General features: G+C 34.4%; 1 protein-coding gene across 8 annotated transcripts in view; it reads left to right on the forward strand.

The window, feature by feature from the left end:
• Nucleotides 1–15,630, forward strand: part of LOC106884182 (glutamate receptor-interacting protein 2) — a 537,293-nt gene that overhangs the window by 280,225 nt on the left and 241,438 nt on the right. Inside the window, exon 1 of one of the 8 annotated variants that reach the window (XM_014935431.2) lies at nucleotides 2,500–6,085. The exons of the other annotated variants lie outside the window; for them this stretch is intronic. Within the exon in view, the coding sequence (XP_014790917.1) occupies nucleotides 5,995–6,085 (91 nt within the window). The 5' untranslated portion in view covers nucleotides 2,500–5,994. Of the gene's footprint in view, nucleotides 1–2,499; nucleotides 6,086–15,630 lie in introns of those variants that run through there. 8 annotated transcript variants of the gene reach the window in all.

Below are 15,630 nucleotides of genomic sequence, written 5' to 3' on the forward strand. Positions count from 1 at the left end.
TATATATATATATATATATATATATGTATGTATATTAAGGCCAGTTCAATATGAACACAAAGTATAATACTTTATTAGCATCTGTGCAATATTGGCACTATGCTCACTACGAAAAACAAAAACATTCTATTGCTGTCATGTGTTTTGTCAAAGATTGGGGTCTATAAATTCATTCATGTCACGTGCCTGTTATCCTATCAGGTTTTCTATTTATAGAACTCCAGGCCTTGTAAACTAATAATTTTCGCAATTTTTCTTTCTTTTTCTCTTAGAATATAGGAGCGAGTGATGTCAACCGCCACAATTATCCCCCCGACCCCCAAAAATGTTTTTTTTCAAAGGACAGTGGGGAATACGAATTCCCAGATGCGGTCTCAATGGCACAAAGGTCCAGTCTCGTCACATTCTGTGTCCCACTGATGTCACCTGAGATTTACATTGAGGGTGTAGCAGAAGAGGTTACCAGAGACGTCGGCCACTTAACATGCTAATTAAATAAGCCTGGTAGATTAGTTAGTTGATCGAACAAGTGAGATCTCATGGTCTGACATTCGAACCAACATCCATTGTGTATGCTTTAATATATTCGATTTAACACAAAACTTTTTGTGTTTGGAATTTCACTACTTAAGTGATAAAGGTGGATTTTTTTACTAGTAAAACTTTATTCCCGTGCCAAACCTGAAAGTCAAATAAGTATCTATCGTTGGATATATGAGATATATCTAATCTGCTTAACTCCGTCTCCATGACCCTTAATACTGATCGTGTATTTTGACCGGCGCAAACATAATCCAACTGCCTCCAGTTAATCTCTTGCATATCTTTTATTATCGCCTATCGGCTTCATTCAGCTGATAGGGGCAAGACGAAGTCTCACTCATTTAACTCTACTCTTAACACTATCACCTCATAAGTAAATGTTCCGTTGTTGTTCTTAAATTTCCTTTCAAATAATGACTTTGATTCAACATTGCATTTTCCATTCCATTCACATCTACGATGCATTATAGTAATATAAATCTACTGTAGTGTCCACTGGTGCTTAATTGTTTCGATCCGAAGTGATAGAAGGTGAAGTTGACAACGGCGAGATTCGATCTCAGGACAGTAATATTTGAAGCGGATACTAAAAAGCACTACCAATAGTTTAGCTTAAGTTGGCGAAAATTTTAATTATGAAATAAAATAAAAATCATCCGCAACCTTTTTTGTTGTTGCTCTTTTTTTTTCTGTCGCTTGTACATCTCTAGTTTCAATTACACTTGTTTTTTTCTGATTAACTGCTTTCATTTTCATCTTAAACCATTCAATCTGCATAATTTTTATTTTTATTTCACTTTCTTTCCCCTTTCTCTCGTTATATCAGACACATGCAGAAAGAGTGAGTGAATACTATCAACTATAACAAAATTCAGTGAATGTTGAAGGCTACTTTCATTGATATATGTATTAAGTAACTCAGTTTACACGTACATATACAACTACACCTACCACTTGCAAAATTAAAATTATTTTCTTATACTTCAGTATCTTTTTAAACTAGTAACATGTCCGTCCCTTGATATATTTACTGACAACCCCCTCTCACTCTTTAATTGACGCTTGCCCAACATGGTCTTAAATTCATTGTCTACATTATTTTTGACTACTTTCATATCACTTCAGTTTCCTTCCCTCCCCCTTTTCCATATAGTGTTTGTGTGCGTACGTACATATTATGTATGCCCCAGTATGGCCAAAGTCAAATTGGCTGGAGCCAGTATACAACAGAATTACAAGCACTTTCCACCGATCTCTTTCTATTTACCATAATTCCTTGTTTTAAAATAATAATGAAATTATTGTGTATAATACTGTGAGAGCGTGCGTTTATTCTCAGTTGAATTGTAAGATTTTTCATTCAAATATAATAAAAGAAAGAAGAAAACGTATGAAAGATGTGAATTGGTAAAAAATTTTTAAACGAAGAACTAAGCCAACAACATCTAAATTAGTAGTTGCGAGGAAAACGCAATTGTCGATGTTATTCGACGAATCGAGTTCAAATCGTACTGTTTGCTATTCATCCTCCTTGGATCGTTAACTTAAGTAACAGTGAAGTAAATAATGTTGTTGTAATCAATTGTTTCTTACTCCACGGATTTTGGCCTTGTGACTAAGTTATAAATCAGGATTTAAAAATAAAAGGTATCACAACCAGCTCTTTCCATTCAATCTCCAAATAACTAGCATCATGTATATATATATAAGAAATGAAGTTACTTTGCGTTACATTCTTCTTTAGACAATATACTTCATGACTGACGAATTCGTTAAAATTAACAAAATATTATTACATGGATAGTTCTTTAATTCTTACTATCGATTTTAAAATAAAGAAAACCAACTTTAGCAAATAAAGAATAAAAATAAGAAACAAGAGAAAAAAATAATAAAAAAGAGAAAAAAATAATAATGTTGCAGCATCTGCATCTATGGAAGCCGATTTCCAATTTGTAAACAACATAGTCGAACCAACGTGGTAACCTCTACATATTCGCTCGATCTTTTGAGAATAACAGCTAAATCTCCTTCAAATCAGATCCTAATCTTAAACAGGAAGGACATGCTGAATACTGTAGTTTTGAATACATACAAGGTCTGAATAAAACACGGGATAGTCACAGTTGGAATACCTTTCTTTGATCATAGGTTTGATCACGCAGAACTGACCTGGGGCTAAACAACAAAAGCATGTGATTCTTAGTTTAAATTGAATAACGTTCGATGAAAATCGAATCCCGCATCTCTTAACTGTCAGCCACTAGAGAAGTGAAATTGTTTACATACTGTATATCGATTAATTTATATAAAAGTACACATAATGTGTGTGTAAGTGTGTAAGATTCCGCGGTTTTAGAACACATTAGCGAATATTTGGTCCCGTTTGAAGGAGGTCGGTTGAATGAACGACTGTCAAAGCCCGAAATATGTGTATTAGTAGCAGCGATAGTAGCTGCATCATTGGTAGCAACAGATTACTCAGCTGCAGCAACAGTTGGAGGGGTAGAGAGTTCGAGAGGGAGATGGTGACGATGATTTATGTTGATGTTCGACACTTTTTAACTTGTCACTTCGTTTTTCTCCTCCGCTTCAGCATTCTCTAACATAATACTCTCCGTCCGCCCTCTTCTCTCTTACTTGCGCACGAATTGCGGCTCCTCTGATGATGGCTTGCTCTGTTGCAGTCCCTCGCTGTAACTTTCAATAATGCATTCAGTAATGATTACAGAGTGTAGGTGTCCAGGGACATATATTACAACAACAACAATGAATGGATCGGCAACAATCAAAATAACAATGAAGTGAATAGGGAGGAGCTACGCACAGGAGGTTGGGTGCGATGATGTGGTAAGGGTAAGAACAGAAAGAAATAGGGGGAAAGTAAAGAGATTGACGGGGAAAGTGTAAACGAAAGAAAAAGAAAATGTAAAGAGCGAAAGAGTAAGTTGTGACTGATGGGAAAGAAAGCGAGAAAAACAAAAGACCATAGTTTGCAAGGGCTGGGTTTTCGTGTAAAGCATGAAAGGAAATAAGAAAGGAAAGTGATGCTGAGAAAGAAGAGAGTAAGAGAGAGAATGGAAGATGAAGAAAAGGTGGCAGATAAGGTGAAGAAAAGGGAACGAAAATATTATCCCTTAATATGTGAATTTTGATTAAATATCTTCATATGAAAGAGAATATTAAGATAACGGTATTCCGAACGAATTCGACTCATGCTTAAAACACCAGTAACTAGAACCTGTTTCACTTTCCATGTTAGTTTCTTGTACTAACATGTTAAAATAAAAGACAATTAATTAAAAAAAAAAAAAAACATCTACACCCCCAGCTCTATAAACGTGGGAATGAGTTTTCAAAGATTTGAAAATAAGTTAAATTCGACCGCGCAAACTTTGGATTACTCTTATCATTTCTTGCAGGTATTTATAAAATGAAACAACTAGAAGAAGCCCTATCAACAGCGAATGTGTTTCCCCCTTTCTCATTTATTTATCAATTTTCGCATGTTTATATCTATTTCTACAGATAAATAATAACATACACTCCTCACTTTATGCCGCAGTTTCATATGCTTACCGCCGCACGGATGAAACATCTTTTTCTCAGCGTCTTAAAGCTTCTCGCACGTGTGAATTTTGATACATACCGACTACACTGGAGCGATAATATCTTCGGTTAAACACTTTCATTGAAAACAGAAAGTTAGTGATAAAGCCAACGTGGAACATATTTAAATCAATACCAACTTTTTTTGTTTGTTTTTAACGACAAATTTTACTGTTGCTGGAGATGTCAACACTCGGACAATACTCCGTTGTTTCACTTAAATGTGATCGCTTCATTCGTCAGCTGTATGCTGTCAGCTGGTTTGTGATGATGTTTCGAACTGTATCTTTCTTGTGATTTACAAACTCAAATTGTCATTTTTGCTTACAAAAAAAAAAAAAAAAAAAAAAAAAGAAAGAAAACCTGCGAAAAACCGAAAACAAAATAAATACCCCTTTCCCGGCTAGCCGCTTTCTTTTATATCATGTAATGTGTCTCCAATGATCCCACTTCATTCACGTATATATTATATCTAGTTTTAGTGGCAATTTGACAAACCTATTAGTATTTGTATGCAGGAAATGGCCCTCGCTCTTACTCCTATGATACTATTAGTGTTTATATAGTGTGTGTACCTCTTTCACGCAACTATATTTACATACTTCACTAGAGCTAATTGCTTTATATTTTTTCTCTCTCACACACACACATACATAAACACACATATATATGTAATTTTTTTAATATTTGTAATCTTCAACAAGTGTTGAAATAACATTTAAAATCACTTTTATATTGTATTTATTTTACAGACTGGTCTATTACAAGTGTGTGTATATATTTAATCGTTCTTATGGGTTCACACTGGTGTGAATTACCTTAAGCATTTTTAGAGAAAAATCTGTTTATAATTACGGAACGTAAAGTAATTTAAGTTTTTATAGTACAAAGACCAGATGTGTAACGAAAGAAAAAGTACTGCAGCATAATGTTAAAAACAATTTAAACAACTTTACCTGTTGATTTAGAATATTTTTTTAAACTAAGAAAGTGAGTAATCTTTTCCACTATACAAACATATACAGTATAATAAATAACAAATGCTAAATTAATTTTTTTTTCTTTTTGGCCGGCTGATGAAACAATATAAAGCTGTTGAAAAATTGAATTGTAAATTTAATTAAATTAATAAGTTTCTAAATCACTTTTAATCTAATAGGTTCCAGTATAATTCCTTAATTACTTTTAGGAGAGATACATATTTAGGGAAGCTTGTTAACTGACAAATAAGCATCGCTCCTTACATATTTGCTCATATACAGAAATACTAGTTTATGAATATTATATATTAACACATTATAAATTACTCAAAAATATAAATTAATTTACAAACTTCAATTTATTCATTATGGATTTATCGTTTATTTTTATCTCTTTCATTCACTAGAAAGAAAAATAAAACATTTCACCTTTGACATTTCAGTTTTAACAGGTTAAAAATCATATGCTTAAAGGATCGAATCTTCCTCAAATTTCTGTTCAATCAATGCCAACCTGGGGCTACAAATAATTTACTTTGTTTTATTTTCTAGAAAAATGATTGTTTAACAAATGAAAAGGAAACCTTGTATTTTTGAAATCTTTTACCTTGTTATTGTGGGTTGAGTGCACGGGGATGCCTACTAGTTTTATTTATATTCATAATCATCATTGGGGCAAGAGGCTCCCATATGTCCCAAATCCTGCTGCTGTTAAGTGAATGATGGGATCTCTTTCTCTCTCTCTCTCTCTCGTACCTTTCGGAACTTACCATGGATTGATAATTTGTAAACAAAACTGAAAAAATATAATTTCTATGTGAAAGTTAAACTATAAAAGTCCTTTGAGGAAATATTTAAAGCTATGGCACGAGCATTTGGAAAATTCTGGTTATGGCTTAAAGATCGGAATAAAAAGTTCCATAGAAGATCTTGGGCCTACCCTGAGGAATATGGTAAGTTAATTTTCTTACATGTGACATGCTTATGTACTTTCTAATAACATGAAAAGGTTCTCAAATGTATATGAGAACTGAACCTGCTTTTTGTACTTGAAAATCAGGCTCCCTGCCAACAAGGCAACCTCTATTATACCCTTGGTTGGGTACAGCTAAATATATGAATCTGGCGTGATGATTTGTTATTTGTGACAAGAATATATATTTACCTAGCGCAATTAGAGCTAATACATAACATACCCTCATTCGTTAAGGGCTCGCCTTCATTGGTTGACTATTTCAAACACAGTGTTTGCCTATTGTATTTCTTCACAACTTTACTAACTTCGCTGCCTCCCTTAATTGGCTGAAGTACGTTCTCTACTTTCATTTGTGATACATTCTATGCATTGTTTTCTTTCAAACAATGTAGATGTTACTGTAGATTAGTTGTATATTAAGCCTTGTTGCCAAAGCAGTTGCCGTCAAACTCATTACCATTTCAATATTCAATTTTACATTATGTTGTGTCTTCAACTATTGACCTTTAACTGAAAATATTTTGAAGTTCTCTATTTTCAATCATCATCGTATTTTTCTTATCTCACTTAACAAACTTGTTTTGAAAGTTTATTTCACAATTAGAGATCATTAATATTTTCTTTCTCTTTTTTCTTTTTGGTCTTTGGTTTTGGAAATTCTGCTATAAAAATATAGTCCATGTTATTCAGAAATGAATGGTTTTTAAATGCCATATTTCTTTCATGTAATTATTAATTCATTAGGAAAACATCTGGTTGGCATTTCTTTCTCTCTCTCTCTCTCTCTCTTTTTTTTTATGGTTAGGTGGGAAGGTTGGTGTCTGAAGCCTCTCACAAGTTTCAATCATCGGCAAAAAAGAGGTTCAATATTTATATATTTTACAATCATCCTACCATTGCCACTTCAAGTTTTTACTATTTAATGCTATTTAACTCTATTTTCACCTTGACTTAAACCCATCGTATGCTTTCATCTTTGAAGTTTTTCTAGACTTATATGAAACAAGTTCTTCATTGAACTTCTTTTCCAAGTTCCTGTCAATAGCATAGCTGGTGAGGAGGAAGGCAGTCTGTTCCAGGCAACGCTTTTATGGGGGTAGCACATTCGGGTCTGCTGTATAAACCTATATCAGCTTGTATAGACAACAAACTCAAGAAATGTGGACAGCAAACACAAGGGCTGCTCCAGGTGACACACATTCTAACTACACCATTAGTTCATGTCCTAGAGACCAATTTCAATCTAATTTCTTCATCACTTTCATTTTGTCCACATGATTTTTCATTTGTTTTAACATGAAACACAAAAGTAATTTCGTTCGTAGCTGAACCTAAGATTTCAAATCAACTGAAACCACCAAGAAATAGAGAATATATTGATAACTTTATGGGCTTTTGCGAAAGCAGCAACGTCAAAATCTTACAGGAAAAAAATTTACAGTAGAAACTCCTGTTTACGAATTTAATTTGTTCCTGAAAGCAGTTCGTCACCCGAAATGTTCGTAAACCGAAACTATTTTTTCTCTTAGCAAATTCAATAGAAGACATGGCGAATTCGAGCAGATATGCACTAAATGAAAGCTAGACAGCAACTGAGGCTCTCTTGCTAAGACTCCCAGCTTTTCACCAACCGTTGTTGCCAGTTTGCTTGTTTGTTACTCGATACGTTTTATGTTCGAAAAATTGTTCGTAAACCAATTTGTTTATGATGAGAAGCATTCATAAACCAAGGTTCCTCTGTAATTATCTTTAACTCTGTATTTCAATGACATACATTACATGGTTCTGGGCATTAAATATACTCAATGGTTTAGAGTTCAAAATATTGTATGGATCTATGATATGCTATGTTCTTAGTAATTAGTTAAGGAATGACTGACTGATAAAGAAGTTCACTTTCCAATCGCTTCCGCCAGCCTGGGGCCATAGCTTTGTGAGTGGATTTGGTTGGTAGAAACTGAAAGAAGACCATTGTGTTTGTGTGTTATACCTCCTTCTTGTGACATCACGATAGTTGTAAATGAGTGTCACCAGCACACAAGTAATGTCATTTCTTTTCAATCTTCCATGAAAACATGTCTGGTCATGAGGAAATATTTTCTTACTCAGAAACAAGTCAAAGTTGGTGTAAGAAAGAGCAGCCAGTCATAGAAAATCTGCCTTAATGAAATCCATCTGACCCATGAAAGTATGGAAAAGTAGATGTTAAAATTATGATGATGGTGATGGTGACTCCTTGGGGGTACTATTTAAAATTCTAGAATCTATCCCTTTCCATGTCGTACTCTTGGAGGGGTTTAACTTAGCACTGCCAACTAATTAATAAACTTGGTCAATTTTTATGCTCTGCTATTGTTATTTGGTAAGTTGCTCCTAACCTGTGCTGACCAGACTATTTGGGAATTAAGTGCATTTGACTAAGGACACAAAACAGTCCATGTAACTGGATATGAAATTGCTGTTCTCTTATCTGCAGTAACTAACAACTATTCAAAATATCTAGCATTCAAACATGAGTGTGGTTAAGAAGCTCACTTTGTAACCATGTGGTTCTGAGTTCAGTCTCACAGCATGGAACCTTCCACAAGTGACTTCTGCTATAGACCCAGGTTAAATAATTCCTTTCAAGTGAATTTGGTTGGTTGAAATTGTGTGTATGTATGTAGGTGTGTTGTGTTCATCCTCCCCACTGCACGGCACCCTATGTTGGTTTGTTTACATCCCCACGATTCAGTAGTTCGGCAAAAGGGACTGATAAAGTAAGTGCCAGACTTCAAAAAAATAAGTACTGGGGTTTATTTGCTAGAGTAAACCTTTCAAGGCAGTGCCCTAGAATTGTTGCAGTCCAGTGATTGAAACAAGTAAAAGGTGAAAAGGATTAAACACAATACATAAATGTTTCTTAAAGACCATTTTGTAAGATACTCCACTCCATAAGAAATACATTTTTCAGTAATCACAATAACTAGATTTTTACTGTAAGGGTGTGACAGTTTATACAAATGGTGTTACTCACTGTATCGTATAATTGATATAAATACTTATGTGTAGGCTGATTTATAGCACTAAGGTACACATGTACCAGCTCTACTTAATTCCCTTAATAAATGCCAGCTAAATGGTACCATTTTAAAATTGATTTTGCACTTTTTCTGTGTTACTATATTTTCTGGAATACAACTCAAATTTTTCAGACCAAAATTTACGGTCAAGAGATGGTAAGATGACTTACACATCAAAATGACTTTGGAGGACCAAAAATTCCATATGAAATGCAGCAGAATTTGGGAAGATAGTGACAATGTTTGAATGTTTGCAAAACGTACATCAACTTGTATACCAGAAAATATGGTATATTCTTCAGTATTTGAAGGCAGTAAAGTTGGAAGGGTTCTTAAAGCATTGGATTGGAATAAAGCAGTAAAGAGCACAATGTGACACATTGTTCTGGGATCCAGTTATTTTTTTAACTTTCCCTTTTCCTTCTCCAGTAGCATAGATTGCATGGCACCTTGGGTATATGCCTTCTACAATAGTCTTGTGAGTAGATGTAGTTGTCAGAAACAAAACTTTTGTGTGTATGTATTTATGTGTGTACACACACACGCGTGCCTCCTTGTCTTGGGTCACTGCAATAGTGGTAAAATGAGCATCACTGTTATGCAAGCAATGTCCTCTGTTTCAAGTCTTCCATAAAAACATGTCATGACATGGGTAAATATCTTACTTGGAAATAGGTGAGGGTTGGCAACAGGCAGGGTATCCGACTGTACAAAATCTGCCTCAATGAATTCCATCTGATTCAAGAAAATTTTTAAAAGTAGACATTAAAATGATGACATGTATGTGTATGAATATATATGTGTACGAGTATATGGTTGTATGTATGTATACATGTGTATCTATATATAAGTATATATATTTAAGTTCATATATGTATGTGTGTGTTTGTGTGTATGTAATATACACACACAGCTGTAGAAACTCTGCCAGATCAGATTGGAGCCTGGTGCAGCCTTCTGGCTTGCCAGTCCTCAGTCAAATCGTCCAACCCATGCTAGCATGGAAAGCGGAAGTTAAACAATGATGATGATGATGATATATAAATAATACAGAATGGGACAAGAACGCAAAAACATCCAGACAGTTAAGTGATACAAGAAAGGGACAAAACATACAGATGGACGATATCATACAGTCAGATTTTTCTGTGTTGAGAAAAATCCATCTTTAATAATAGCAATATTGTATTAAACTTCCTCCACCACCCATTTTAACATCTGTACTTTCTCTAAACCCACCGTGACTCCATCAGAAGTAACTGGGTCATCTAACACTATTGATTTGGTTGCATAACACATCATTGATTTTATTTAGAAGCTGAATAACAACAGAATAGTTTGTCAGTGGAAAACATTGTTTTGTAATGAACGTAATTGTTCCAGAGCCATAATTAATAACTTGTGGCTGTTTTTACATCAAGGTAATTGACTTACAAACTTTTCCAGACTATTAACCTCATCTTTTTAAGCTTCCATTTTACAATCACTTTGATCTCCAATGGAGTTTCAATTTTTGTTTACATATATTGTCTCAGATTGGATTTGAACTCAGAACTTTTATTTCTAAATGAGTGGGTAATTTATTAACAAGCTAATTTAGTTAATTTTGATATTTTATCATCATCATCATCATCTTCATCATCATTTATCATCCATTTTCCAAGCTGGCAGGCGTTGAATGGTTTAAGATTCTGTGAGACACATGGCTGCACCAAACTTCAGAGTCAGCTTTGGTATGGTTTCTGCAGCTGGATGCCCTTCATAATGCCAACCACTTTTAAGTGTGTACTAGCTGCTTTTTTCATGTCACTGGTAATGGTGACATTGCGAAGCAACTTGCAAGACAGGAAAGAACAACTGAAGGATCTGGGTTCAAATCTAACCTGAAACAATTTGAATAATCAAGAAGTGGGCATTTGAGATTGAACTAATTAAAATTTTGTGTAAATGGTAATTATAATAATAAGGTTAATGGTTTGGAAACTTTACTTATTGGGAAAACTCCTTTTAGAATTATTAGACATATAGGTGCAGACATAGCTGTGTGGTTAAGAAGGTTGCTTTGCAACTATATGGCTTTGGGTTCAATCTCACCAAACCCGAAACCATTGTGGTTACAAAGCAAGCATCTTCTACTGTTATAGCTTTGGGCTTGTCAATGTCTTGTGAGTGAATTTGGTAGAGAGAAACATCTGACTTTAAGATAAAAGACTCAGCTGAACCTACCCTCACTTGATCCATGCAAGTATAGAAAAGAAGACATGAAAACAATTATATATATATATATATATATATATATATATACTCTCGGAGTGGTTGGCGTTAGGAAGGGCATCCAGCTGTAGAAACTCTACCAAAGCAGATTGGAGCCTGGTGTAGCCATCTGGTTTGCCAGTCCTCAGTCAAATTGTCCAACCCATGCTAGCATGGAAGGCGGACGTTAAACGACGATGATGATTATATATATATATATGAAATAATGAAGATGGCTATATACGATATAAAATCAAAAAGGAAAAATTCAATTGTTACTAAATGTAATTGATGCCACAGGGTAGTGCGCGTGCACACACACTTACATACTGGTACTGGTGCCACTTAAAAAGGACCCAGTACACTTTGTAGAGTGGTTGGCATTAGGAAGGACATATCCAGTGTAGAAACCAACCCAAAACAGACAGTGGAGTCTAAGGTGGCCCCTGGCCTTACCAGCGCCTGTCAAACTGTCCAGCCCATGCCAGTGTGAAAGATGGTCATCAAATGGTGATGATATGTGTGTGTATGCACACATGTGTACATATGGAGTATGTGTTTGTGAGTGTTTATATCTCATTGTCTTGATACCATGGGATAGTTATGAATGAATGTTATTATCATACAAGCAGTCCTACTAGTTTCCAGTTTTCTAAGGAAACATGTTTAGCCATCAGGAAATAATCCTTTCTACTATAAGCACAAAGCCTGAAATTTGGGTGAGGATTGATAGTTGATTACATTAGCCCCAGTACTCAACTGGTACTTATATTACCAACCCCAGAAGGATGAAAGGCTAAGTTGACCATGGCAGAATTTGAACTCAGAATTTAAGGACAGATGAAATGATGCTAAGCATCTTGCCCGGTGTGTTAATGGTTCTGTCAGCTCACCATAAGGAAATAATACCAGGCTTAGAACCAGATGGGGATTAGTGACAAGGACATCTCGGTGTAGAAAATCTCCTGGTCCAGGAATTGAAACCACAATCTTGTGATCATGAGTCCAATACCCTATCCACTAAGCCATACACTTCTACAAAACTGACATTAATTTTATGTTCTTACATAATTAACAAATGCATCATTTGTGGTTAGTTTAATTGATGGTGAGTGTAAGAAAGATAAATTCATGTACACTTAAAAATATATTCAACTTTTATATATTGATTTAAGAGTAAGTCTACTGTGTCCCAGAATATTGTAATAAGTGATTTGACTACAGGGGTCAGCAGTAGAGTTACGTGATGATAATTAACTCTTGTGCTAATGTGGAATTTCAACAAATTATTATAAAGAATTCTCCTTTTACATAATTGTTCATACAAGTTTGATTATCAGACAATAACTACTAAAAGTACCAATACAATGTCGGTTATGAATAAATAAACAAGTAGACTCACATCTGTATGTATTTAGTCTCCAATGACATTATTCCCATGAGGGCCTTTTCAGCAGCTTAGGATATGGATCAAATTGACCAATTCTATTGTTGCTCAACAGTTCATGGGAATTTACTCACCTCTTCCTCCCAAAGGTTACCAATTGGATGATAGAATGCAAGCCTAGATATTTATTTATTCATAATATATGGCTACGTTAATAAATACTTCAAATTTAGGCATAAGGCCAGTGGGAATGGTTGGTTGATATCATCAATCGCAGTACTTGACTGATGCTTTATTTCATCAATCCCCAGTATTTGTCTGGTATCATATTTTATCTATACTATATTTCATCAATCCCAATACTTCACTCGTACTTCATTTTATTTACCCCAGCACCTCATTGGTACTTTGTTTTATCAATCCCAAAAAAGATGAAAGGCAAAGTTAACCCTTACTCGATTTGAAACCAGGACATAAAGACCTGGAATAAATAATAAAAAACATGGTAATTCACCATCCTTGCTACATTCATAATTAAAATTTTGTTTGACTGCCTCCCTTCTAAGTTAAGCATAGACCAGACCCGACACTAGCCACAACCCATGTGAGTTTATAAATACCAGTAGTAATCAATGCAATTACAGATGTTGCTATCACAGGCATGCAGTGAGTTTATCATTCAAGACTTAGGGGATCAGTGCTAGTGAGTCAATTTAGTGCTTTTCTCATACTACGGTTGATAAACAGTATGTGTGATGATAGGTATTTACTCCAGTGGAGACTCAGGCCATTTGTTGACAGATGGTTTTTGTATTTAGATTTTCTTTTTCATGTTTTTTTGCAAAATTAAGCATTGGAATTTGTAGAGTAAAGGTGTAACTATCTCCTACTTCTATCAGTAATCTCTGTATAATCTCTCTCTCTACATATGTGTATATATATATGATGATGATGATGATATATATATATATATATATATATCTATATATATATATATATAATAGAGAGGTCGAGATCAAGTTAATGGGTACATACTTATAAGGTTAAAAATGTACAACTATGTTAGTTCTCAAATTCTCCCCACCCCTTATATTATTTAGAATTACATCAGGTTTAATTCTTCATTTCTTATTTCAAGTCAAAATATCTTAAAACTCCATTACTAGTTTCAAGTTACTTTGTTAATAAAATAATTAAAATTTACTTTGAATAGGATGTTATGATTTGTTATATTATTATTTGTTATATTATTATTTGTTATATTATTATTATTATTTTCATTATTAAGGTGGCATGCTGGCAGAATCGTTAGCATGGTCTTTTGCCTGTCGCTACGTTCTGAGTTCAAATTCCACTGAGGTCAACTTCACCTTTCATCCTTTCGGGGTTGATAAATCAAGTACCAGTTAAGTACTGGGGTTGGTGTGATTGACTGTCTCCCTCCCCACAAAATCCAGGCCTTGTGCCTATAGTAGAAAGGATTATTAACATTATTGTTATCTTCTAGATGTATGAATATCAAGGACTTGCTGCCTAGGTAGGCAAGGTAGGCAGTGTCTACTTTGAATAAAATAGATCGATAGTAACATTTTCCTTTTATGGCAAAATAGGCACCTAATTCAATAAAACTATGAAGGTTACTCTGATTACTATGCATAAAATACAAAATATTTTATTTTTTTGTAGATTAGGTTGGCATAATTTGCCCCTGCTTTTCAATCTCAGTTTTTAAGCTACGCATAATACTGTTGCGTACACTCCCACAACACCGTTTTCTTTACGTGCTATAAAGGCAGAAGTAAAACTCCCTTCAACTCAGTCATGCGCCTGTATTTCACTTATTTTTTTGTGTTTTACTACATAAAGGTCACCAACGGCCTACCCTGAGTAATTACTGACGGCACGTGTCTGATGCATGTATATTTTTATTGCCTAAATGAATGAATTAACAGATAAAACATTACACTCACTCTAAATCATATGTCTTATAATCTGTCATCATGACTAAGATGAGAAGTCAATCAGTCTATTGTTACTCTACCGGTGTACTTATCTGTTAATCTTCTAGCAATATTTATAACTACATCCAGTCATGTGTGGAAACTAATGGATTGTTTGGTGACAGTCCTCAAGGATGAGTTTACAAATTTTACTCCTCATTTTCTGGTGTTTGGTCTGCTTCTTTTGTTGTTACACATGTGGTCTGTTGATATATATAGTCTTTTACCAGTTCTAATCATTTAGATGTGGCCATACAGGAGCACAATCATGTTTATAAAGTTTTCCAGTTCATCTTACAATTCCAAGTTTTGAAAGTCAATGCAGTAGTGTAAATAGTGAGTTTGAGTTACCAAGTGTATATAGCAATTATTCTCTCACATGTGTAAATTTGAATAAGTTAAAATGCTGTGGGGAGATGATGAGACATTGTAAGCAAAACCTTCTTCAAAGAAAAGAAATTGGATCTTTTTGGTTTGATGGGCAACAATTTTCATTAATGTTTTATGTAGTGTTTTTGGTACCGAAACACTTTCAAACTTCGTATACTTGGTGTATTTTGTATTATAGAACAGATAAAAATTTTTGTATTCGAAGTTATTTCATGTAAAAAGTTGTCGTATTTCGGTAATTTCAACCGATCACTGACGTCTATTGAGGTGAAAACAATTAATGGTGTGGAATGTAAACAACGGTGTCATGGGATCTTTTCCCTTGAATAAAATTAGTCCCGTTGTTTGTCAACAACAATTACCCGTGTTACTCTTATTTATGACATCGTTCGTGCGTTTGTACTGGTTTTAGTTTTAGGGTTAGGGTTCG

The sequence above is a fragment of the Octopus bimaculoides genome, chromosome 1, assembly GCF_001194135.2.
Source record: "Octopus bimaculoides isolate UCB-OBI-ISO-001 chromosome 1, ASM119413v2, whole genome shotgun sequence".
In the NCBI taxonomy this organism is placed as follows: domain Eukaryota; kingdom Metazoa; phylum Mollusca; class Cephalopoda; order Octopoda; family Octopodidae; genus Octopus; species Octopus bimaculoides.